This window comes from Populus euphratica, unplaced genomic scaffold, assembly GCF_000495115.2.
Source record: "Populus euphratica unplaced genomic scaffold, PopEup_1.0 scaffold115.1, whole genome shotgun sequence".
Classification (NCBI taxonomy): domain Eukaryota; kingdom Viridiplantae; phylum Streptophyta; class Magnoliopsida; order Malpighiales; family Salicaceae; genus Populus; species Populus euphratica.
The window spans coordinates 148,399-158,764 of NW_011500006.1; the positions used below are offsets into that span (position 1 = coordinate 148,399).

General features: G+C 29.8%; 1 protein-coding gene across 1 annotated transcript; it reads right to left on the reverse strand.

Moving 5' to 3' along the window:
- Positions 1–3,416: 3,416 nt before the first annotated feature.
- On the reverse strand, positions 3,417–6,696 carry LOC105141234 (mechanosensitive ion channel protein 6-like). Its single transcript, XM_011048402.1, has 5 exons — positions 4,859–6,696; positions 4,519–4,642; positions 4,140–4,433; positions 3,830–4,032; positions 3,417–3,684 (listed from the first exon to the last, which is right to left on the reverse strand). The coding sequence occupies exons 1-5, from the start codon at positions 6,694–6,696 to the stop codon at positions 3,417–3,419; spliced, it is 2,727 nt and encodes a 908-aa protein (XP_011046704.1).
- Positions 6,697–10,366: the final 3,670 nt, after the last annotated feature.

A 10,366-nucleotide genomic window follows, 5' to 3' on the forward strand; every position in this document is an offset into this window, starting at 1 on the left:
ATATGGATTTTAATGTTTGATACTAACATGTTTTATATTTGTTATCTTGTTTACTCTTTAATATTTTGTTTGTTAGATAATTTAATCTAAATTTATGTTGTATAACACATAGTACAACAAATACTTGGCACTTTCATAGCTCATATTGTATGGTATAACCAACACCTAAGTTATGAAAAGAACTTGATTTGTTGTTAACATAAGTTATAATCATGAATGTCTGACAATATTTACAAGTATTAGTATTATTCAAATAAAATAACTAATGTAATCATGTTAACAATTTATAATCTGATTGGAACCTTTTTTGTATGTGGTTTCCAATTGAATAATATACTTGTTTGACATACCATTAGTGAATCCTCTAGCCTTGACATTTATTGTTATCATTGTTTAATTCTTACATTAATTTTTCATCTCAAAGTTCTCATCAACTTTATTATTATTATTATTATTATTACTACTACTACTACTACTACTACTACTACTATTATTATTGTTACTATTGTTATTGTTATTGTTATTGTTGTATTATTGTTACTACTACAAGTCTTGTCAGGTTATCTATTATTTCGATATTCTTGCACTTGGGAGAAGACTTTAATTTTTTGATCATGTCAATAGTATGAAAAGTAGGAACGAGGTTGAGAGGTATTTGATTGATGGTTGTAATGATCTTGATAATGATAAGCTAGATATTTTAGGTTGGTGGAAGAGTAATGCTTTGAAATATAAAAACACTTTTGAAGGTTGCATAACATGTTCTAGCTATTTTTATATCCACAATGGCTTCTATATCAACCTTTAACATAGACAGTCGTATACTCGATCAATTTCAAAGTTTTTTATCTCTAGCAACATTTCAAGCATTTATTTGTTGTCAAAACTAGTTGTATCACGAACCACTTCCAACTAATATTAAAACCTTGATAAATGATTTTGAAACCTATAAAAACATTGAGTTAGGTAATTTTTCTTATAAACTTGTACCTTTTATTTTATGATTCATTAATTAACGCATTTTCAATATAACATGTTCAATTTTTTATTCTATAAAATTTGGTGGAAAGTTATATCTAGCAACAGATGATAATTAGTTCAAAAATTGGGGCATTTATTAAAACCTATGTAAAAATACTACTTTTTATTTTTATATCTTCTAATTTAATTTATCATGTTATAATTCTATATTTTAAATTCCAGGTTTTGGTTGATCTTGATAATGATAAGCTAGATATTTTAGGTTGGTGGAAGAGTAATGCTTTGAAATATAAAAACACTTTTGAAGGTTGCATAACATGTTCTAGCTATTTTTATATCCACAATGGCTTCTATATCAACCTTTAACATAGACAGTCGTATACTCGATCAATTTCAAAGTTTTTTATCTCTAGCAACATTTCAAGCATTTATTTGTTGTCAAAACTAGTTGTATCACGAACCACTTCCAACTAATATTAAAACCTTGATAAATGATTTTGAAACCTATAAAAACATTGAGTTAGGTAATTTTTCTTATAAACTTGTACCTTTTATTTTATGATTCATTAATTAACGCATTTTCAATATAACATGTTCAATTTTTTATTCTATAAAATTTGGTGGAAAGTTATATCTAGCAACAGATGATAATTAGTTCAAAAATTGGGGCATTTATTAAAACCTATGTAAAAATACTACTTTTTATTTTTATATCTTCTAATTTAATTTATCATGTTATAATTCTATATTTTAAATTCCAGGTTTTGGTGCTAGTATTATTAAGAAATTAAAGTGCAATATTCTTGATGTGCTTTTTGACTAGGATGATGTGTATGATGAAAATTTATTTTTATTTGTCATGAAATGTTTTATAACAAGGTTATTTGTTGTTTCTTTTGATTGAAGGCAATGTTTTTTAATTTGAATTTTAACTTAGTGTGTATTATTTAAACTCTGCTTATGTAAGGAGTCTTGCTCACTCAAACAAATCAAAAAAAAAAAATATTAGGAAGGCTTGCAACATATTGAACATTTAATTTAATATAAATGAATATTTAGTATTAGGAAGGCTTACAACATATTGAACATAATATTTACATTTAATTTAATATAAATGAATATTTAGTGGAAAAAAATAAATATATTCTAGAATCTTGTAATAAAATTAGACAATATTAACATGAATTACAAGTCTATCTAAAGTCTATTATAAAGTCCAATAAAAGCCCAAAACATAATATAGATTTTTTTTAACATAAAATAACCAAACTAAAATAAATTGAAATAGGTTGATTGGAACTGATTTAGGTTGAATTTTTTTAAAAAAAAATTAATTTCATTATTTTTATAGGTAAAAATCAAACTAATATGAAAATGATTACTTCTAATTTGTCCATAATATGAAAAAAAAATTGTAAATTCATGTGATTGTTTTACTTAGAAGAAAAATTCAATGAAGTTGGCATTATTTTTTTGGTGGGAGAAAGAGAGTTCTTTAATTTTTCTTATTTTTTATAATGATTTTGGTAAGTATAATTGTGTGTGCAATATTTGATCAAATTTGTATCATTGTGTTTTGTTTATTTTTACTTTGTAGGATTAGTTGTTTTGATATATTGTTTAGATGTTTATCTAAACTTAAACTTATTTGATTTGGTGAACTTAGTCACTAAAATTTTGTTGGGTCAACCAAGATTTACTGATTAATATTATATTTAATTTAATTAAAAATTTATGATGAGTTAAGCTTTGGATTTCATATTTTCCAAATAAACCCATATAGATTGATCCATGTTTAACCATCATGATCGAAGGAGTATACAGTTTTTATTTTTTATTTAGAACTTTGAATTCATATTAAAATAATAATTAAAAACACAATTGAAATCATATTTTTTTAAATAATTTTATTTATTTAATATTTTCATGTTTTTAAATTATTTTAATATACTGATATTAAAAATAATTTTTAAAAAATAAAAAATAATTTAAATTATAAATATTATCACACAGCCAAACACCTTCAAATTTAACATGGCCTGAATCTGTGGTTGGGATTGGAAAGGTGAGGGACCGCTACATCTACAGAGTAAATGAAACTGAAATATGTCTGCTGGCATTCTGCCTCTAGCAAGAAGGGCATAACCTTCCTATGAAAGCAGTTTGTGGGTCTAACAAAAGAACAAAAGACAGTATAGTGACATACCACAAGTTATCAACCAACCATCAACTTTGATTCTAAGGATGAAGCCCTATACCATCTTGCAGAATCAAAGATCCTTGCACTGTGTCATTATTGAAAAGAACATTAATTAAGGAAGCACCTAACCCTTTCAAAATGCTTCAACTCACCAACTTGACAATGTTACTAGAAAAACGAGAGAAAAAAATATATTTTAGCGATGGGATATTGCTGCAATTAGAAATGCAAGTCTCTAAGGCAGGAGATACTTTTTGTCAAGAGGAGGCATGGCACGGATGTTGATATCAATAGGAAATAAACGGTATTGAATGTCAAGCTCACTGAATATTTTCACCATCTCTTCTAGCAGAAGAGCTCTTCTTTTGGTTTTCTCTGCCATGTCTTGATGGTTCATTCTATGCCTAATCCAAACTGCTACCATCATCTTGTTCAAATCTACTACTTCCTTGAATACAAATGAAGGATCAGGATACCAGTGCTCTTTCTTGCCCTCAATGTAACTGCATTAGCATTCAAGAGAGGAAGAGATTGTTAGAAAAAGGATGGTTTTCTTGATGGTAACAAATGGAATGAAACTTAACCCTGTTATTCTCTGCTTCAACTTGATGGTAACAAATGGAATGATTTTACTTATTGAAACTTAACCCTGTTATTCTCTGCTTCATAAGAGCAACTTTTTCGGCTGGAGTGCATATGTGGATGTGGAATTCAACTGAATCGCCCATGTCAGGACTGCGATAGTAATTGCCGATTGGTTTGGTTGCAAGAACACTATTAGGATACAAGACTTTCTGATTGTCAGCTCTTAGGAAGAAAGTTGTTAGAATGTTCATCTCCTCCACTATCAGCTGAAACACAATGAACATTAAGCTATATTGTAACACAGTATCATAAAATAAAAGAAATTGTGCAGATCTACACAGACAAAGAAATGGAGCCTGAACTCGATGTGTACCTGGACTCCATCTATCTCACACCTATCTCCGACGTCAAATGGATGGATAACGAACAAGAAGATAATTGACTCGAACAATGTCTTGGCAGTATTTCCAAAAACAAAGGACACAACAAGAACCTGTGATCCTAGAAGCACAAAGAACTTGCTCTTGGCAATTCCAAGTATGACTAGGGAGATTACAACTATAACAATGCCAACTATTGCGTTTATCATCTGATGGAGCTTGTTCACAGCAGTCTTTGTATCATTCAACGTTAGAGCGAGTGCCCTTCTTTCCCTAAAGGCATTGACCTGCGAAAATGGGGATTACATTGTAGATCTTATAACTTTAGTACAACCTTAGGGATGAGTAGAAGGATTCCAACCGAGACCTCACCACCCAGTTCTTCAGGGATGATTTACCGATTCTGCTGGTTTCAGATGCTTCTTCAAAGAAACTCATTGTCTTCAAAGCTTGATCTTCTTCCAAAAAGCGCATCAAATCCTGCAAGTAGATGAACCTGCCAAACAAAATAATCTATAATCTTTGAGAAGATTGAAAATATAGCACGTCAGTCAAGCAAATAAGAATTTCGTCCTATTAAAACTGTCATTGTGCTTAAGAATGAAACAAAAAATATGGAAATCGCCCAAAAAAATAATCGAAATTGTATGATAATGTCAAATCATTTAAACGATGAGATTCGATTATCAATATGAGGTGATGAGCTGCTCACTTTGATCCATGGCGAGCCACATTATTAAAAATTTTTCTTGCTGCAACTTTCGCCTCGTTTTCGCTTCTGATATGTGTCGTGGATTCGTCCTCAGTAGCAGCACCTAGTATCTGCTCATCCAAAGTGGACAGTGAGCCATGCCGCACAATTTTCATCAACCTCTTCATATTCCAAGCTGAAATATTCTTGGTATTAAGTTTATGTAAGTGGTCAATTGTGATCCCATCATCCGCTTCTTTCTCCCCCTTTTGTGAAAGTTTTCCGGAAAATTTAAAGCTTTTTGCTGTGAAAGTTTTCTGTATTACTCTATTGGGATTCAACCTCCCACTCTTAGCTGGTGGGAAGACAGATTCCTTGAGTTCTGCAGGCATTGTAACCCCAGCATTCTGCAGCTTGCGGACCTCAGCAGCAATCCTCTCTACATCATCTTCAGCTTTTTGTATTTCAATCAATGGTGGACCTGATAATGCTTCTATCACAAACTGATTGAAGAGTGACTCCTGAATTCTGTCAAAATAAGTGCTAACATGGAAAGAAGAAGCAAGCACCTTAACCATCAAAGTCTTAATCAACCATATGAAATTCCCCACCAAAAAACAAACCAAGATTTTAGTAAAATATTCGAGAAAGTCACTTTTGGTATCCCTTTGAACCTTCTTATCAAATAAGAAGTGCCATGCCAACAAAACAAGCCCTAACCACCAACAATTCTGCACTCCCTTTCTCAATCCATACACAAAATACAAAACCCTCTTCCGCAACAAAAAATTTCTTTCAATGAAAAACACTATCAAATGAATCCCCCATCCCGAAACCAACCTTCCACATATCAAAACCAGCAACAAAACTTCCCATTTCCATAACTCAAGGTTCAAAATCTTCACTTTCTTTAAATCACGAATAGAAAGACTACACACCAGGGCAGCTAAAATCACAATCAAACTCAACCATTGGAGGACAGTCAATGTACTTAACTTTTCCTTCTTGTACTCTTCCGGTAAGTCCACATCCTCTAATGGATCCTCATCATCCTCATCATACAACACCCTACTTAACATCCCGGATCTCATTGGCCCAGACTTTGGTATCCTCCCTGACATTCTCTCCAATTCCTGTGGCGAAGGGTCATCTATAAGTCTTGATTTTGTTTTCAATCTTGACAGTGGATTGGCATGTCTCCGAAAGGATGCATTCGACGAGCACTTCAAAACTTCTTCGCGTTCCAGTTCTTGTTTTCGTTGATGAGAATTGACTGGACCGTCCTCCTTGCATCGCCTTCTGACAGATTCGAGTGCACCATTAAGGCTGCCTCCGGAGAGAGACGGTTCGAAGGACACACGAATTTCTCTAGAGGATGGCTTAGTCGGTGGTGATTCTGGGAAGGAAGGCAGGTGTCTTCCACGTGATGATCCTCGGTCACCTTTTAGTTCATCCATTTCCATGTCCATGTCCAATGTAATCTCGCCGCCACCAAAGGTTTTCTGATTTTCCAAGAACTGACCGATCAGCCTCGAAGGCGGGTCTTGCATCACGTCCTGTTGTCCATTTTGCGAAAAACCAAAACTTGGTGCTCTGTCAACCTTAACAACATCAGTAGAACTGTCTTCTGAGAAGGAATTTCCATTGTCAACCTTGACAATGACCTCATTATGGTAATTTGAACCCATTGACGTTCGTTGTTGATTGTCATATGGAATATCTGATTGATGGTGGTGGAGAATGGGCAGCTCTTCAGGGCTGATGCTATAATTATTGTCCCCCCCTCCGCCACCAGAGAATCTCCTAATGTGTTTAAAAGAACTATTGCCTTTGAATGATTTCTTAAGAGAGAAATCCATCTTCTGTTTTCCTTAGAAAGCTGATCAAAATTATTTGTGTTTTTGTGAGAAATATTTTCTGTGTACACGTATACAACGTGAAAGTGTCCGCTTGTTTTCTTGGATAGTTTTCTCAGGTGAGTTTGTTAAACGGGATGTTGGGAACCTAAAAGAAGAGAGAGAGAGAGAGAGAGCGCGAGCGAGAGCTTGCGAACAACAGAATCACAAGTGGCATGGAAAACGAAAGATAGGAAAGAGAATTGCGTGATTAGGTTTGAAGATCATATAGGACTTCCAAAAAAAAAAAAAATGGCACACCGTCAAGTGAATTAAGGATAAAACCCTCTTGTTCTTATGGTCGGTCCAAGAGTTTAAAAGCATAGACAGAACTTAGGTTAATACAAATATTATAAGACCTTCATGGCTCTATTAAAAATAACAATTAGGTGCTTTAGTTATAGTTTTAGATGAAACTCCAGAAATGGTGAAGTGAAAGCACTCTGTAAATGAAAGTTATTTTGAATTGAAACTTAGACCCGCTGTCGTTCTTTGCGTTAAGATTGAAATTTATCATCATTGTTTTAAAATATAGAGGCTTGGGGATAAATCTGGAACTTAATTAATTTAGGATTTAAATTGATTAGTTGAAGAAACAATTAAAAAAAAGGAAAAAACTAGCTAATTAAGTTAAAAATCTAAGTTTACCGGGTGACTTAAACCAATTAAAACCCGGCTATCAACTTGTTAACATTAAAATTTTTTTATTTTTTATTTGAATAATGTTATTTTAATTTTTTTAAGTTGATTCTTTTACTTTATTTTATATTGAATTTTAAAACTATATTTCTAACTGCTTGATTATTAAGAAAAAATATTTCACTTCAAAATATTAAATTATTAAAAATATAGTTTTATATCATCTTTTAACCAATGGTTTATGTTTTGAATTCAAGACAATAAGGTAGGGGAAAAAATCTATAATTATATCACTGGAATGTAAATAATTTTATAGATAATGAGCGGAGGAATTTTATGGTGCAAATAAACCTTGCCATGTAACAGACTCTTTTGTTTTGGCAAGCTTAATTCCAGCACAGTAGATTTCATCGAAACACTGAATAATCTAATAGGTCATATAGATGGTGAAACTATTAGTATATTGTATGGGTATGAAAACAAATAAAGAATAAAATTGATTGGTTTAGAGGAATAAAAATATTATTTTCAAGGTATTTATTTATTTCATATAGAAACAATATTTTTAAAATATAACTAAACCCTATAAACCTCTATATATGTGTGTGTTTTTTTTTAATACATGTTTTCTATGCAGTAAAGATTTATATAGATTTGAAACATTATAATAAAACCATATAAATGTTAATGAAACTACATGATTGCTAATAAAATAATTATATTTTGAATTAAACTGAATAACTGCGTTTCAATTTTATTCTAGCAATTACAAATATCAAAATTAATTATAAAAATTAAAAAAAATTAATTAAAAAATTAATCTCATTAACAAATTAAATCTTAAGTACTTAAGTGTCAAGTATAATCTTTCCGACATAATAAAAATCTACATAATAGAATTAGAAAGCCCATTAAAAATGTTTATTCAGGATTTCATTTAATTTACTACATAATAGAAACTCATACTTATAAAGATTTTGGTATAAGTGTTTTTTTTTTAATGTGAAATATAAATATTATTTTTATTTATTAACTTGCAAATTACACCAATAATTTTCCATTAGTTTGTAATGGAAATCTTTTGACTTAATAGAATTATGCCTACAAGAAGGCATTTTACAATTTAAATCTTCAATTAGTGTCAAAACTTGAATCTTACTAAAGTTATTGGTGTCCACAGATTAAACTACGACTTTTATTATAAAATCAAAGATACTACACACACAATACTATCCAAATTCTTTTAGAAGTTTATAATTGTTTAACATTTATAGTGATTATGTTCTAAAATCTCATTTTCATGAATATCTACAAGAGAAACTCCAACTCTTTTCAAAAGTGACAACATGGTCTATATTTATATAAGTAGAATTATACATGTTTCTATATATATATATATATTAAACATGAATTTTAAATTTCATTGAGAGCTTACGCTCATCATCCTGTACACAATAAAATACACTGAATACTATTAAAATAAAATCTAAAATTAATTATTAGTGTTCAACATATATTAAACAATAACTTGTTCTTACTCCTTAAACTCATAAATAAGCTTCTTTCTAATCTAAAGTTGGGTTTTCATTATTATTATCTTTAATAATGGGTTTCAACCTTATTCTAATAGTTGTTTTCTTACTATTTTTCTAGATAGTTTTTTTATGAGTGGATTCGTTTATTCACACACTTTAAATAAATAATTGTGATTACCCCATTTGTAATCAACTCTTGAATATATCCATGTCAAATACCTATATATCTTAATTTATCATTGTAAATATTATTGTAAGCTTTATACATGGTTGCTTCATTATCATAATATAAAGAAATAATTGACATAGTTTATGGTCATAACTTAATATCTAACAATAGATTTCTTATCCATTATTCTTCTTTACCCTCATCGACCAGAACAATAAATTCTAATTTTATGGTAGAGTGAGATATACACATTTGTTTTGTAGATATCAAAGACATTATACCTCTTCCAAATAAAGAAATCCATACTAATATGAACTTATTATCACTCGAATTAGTTATCCAACTTGCATCACAATATCCTTTTAACACAACTAGAAAATCATAATAAAACAAATCAAAATCAATCATTCTTTTGAGATAAAACCAAAAACTTTTGCAATAGCCTTTGACTGATTTGTATTCAACTTGCTTATATATCTTGATAACCTATATATAACAAAAGTTATATCTAATCTTGTATAATACATAACGCACATAAAGCTTTCAATGACAAAAACATATTTTAATTGTATTACCATTTTATCATAATTATCATTTAACTTTATATTAGAGTCAAATAGATTATTAATCTCTTTTATATTGAGATACTTAAACTTATCAAGTATTTTCTTCATATAATATGACTGATTAAGTGTATAACCACTACTATGTTTCTTAACTTTGATATCTAAAATTGTATCCATTTCACTAAGATCTTTTATTTTAAAATATAAATAGGATACCTTTTGGTTTCAACTATTCCAATCATATTGGTAATATTACCATGTTATCTACGTAAAAGCAAATAATCACACTAAAGTTTTTTGTAAATTTGAAATAAATACACTTATTAGCACCATTATAATGAAAACCATTTAACAAAATTATCTTGTCAAACTTCTCGTATCATTATTTCAAAGCTTGCTTTAAATCATATAAAAACTTTACTAATTTATCGATTTTTCTTCTCAATTTCATGAAGTATAAAACTCTTAGATTTCTCTATGTATATTTCCTCCTTTAAATCTCTATTTAAGAAAGTTATCTTAACATCCATTTGATGAATATATAATTTATAAATTAATGCTAAAATAAACAAAACTCTAATGGATGTACTTCTTGCCACTGTAGAATAAATGTTGAAATAATTTAAACTTTTTTTTTTGGGAAAAGCTTTTAGCAACTAATCTTGCCTTGAAGGTTTGTATAAAACCATTAGTATTCTATTTTCTTCTAAACATATACTTACATC

Bases quoted from the DNA above. Each gene is read 5' to 3' on its own strand.
- LOC105141234 (XM_011048402.1), bottom strand. From the start codon at position 6,696: ATGGATTTCTCTCTTAAGAAATCATTCAAAGGCAATAGTTCTTTTAAA. The intron at 4,033-4,139 runs GTACACATCGAG...ATTGTGTTTCAG, and splicing joins GTGAGATAGATGGAGTCCAG to CTGATAGTGGAGGAGATGAA. The intron at 3,685-3,829 runs GTTAAGTTTCAA...ATGCTAATGCAG, and splicing joins ATGAAGCAGAGAATAACAGG to TTACATTGAGGGCAAGAAAG.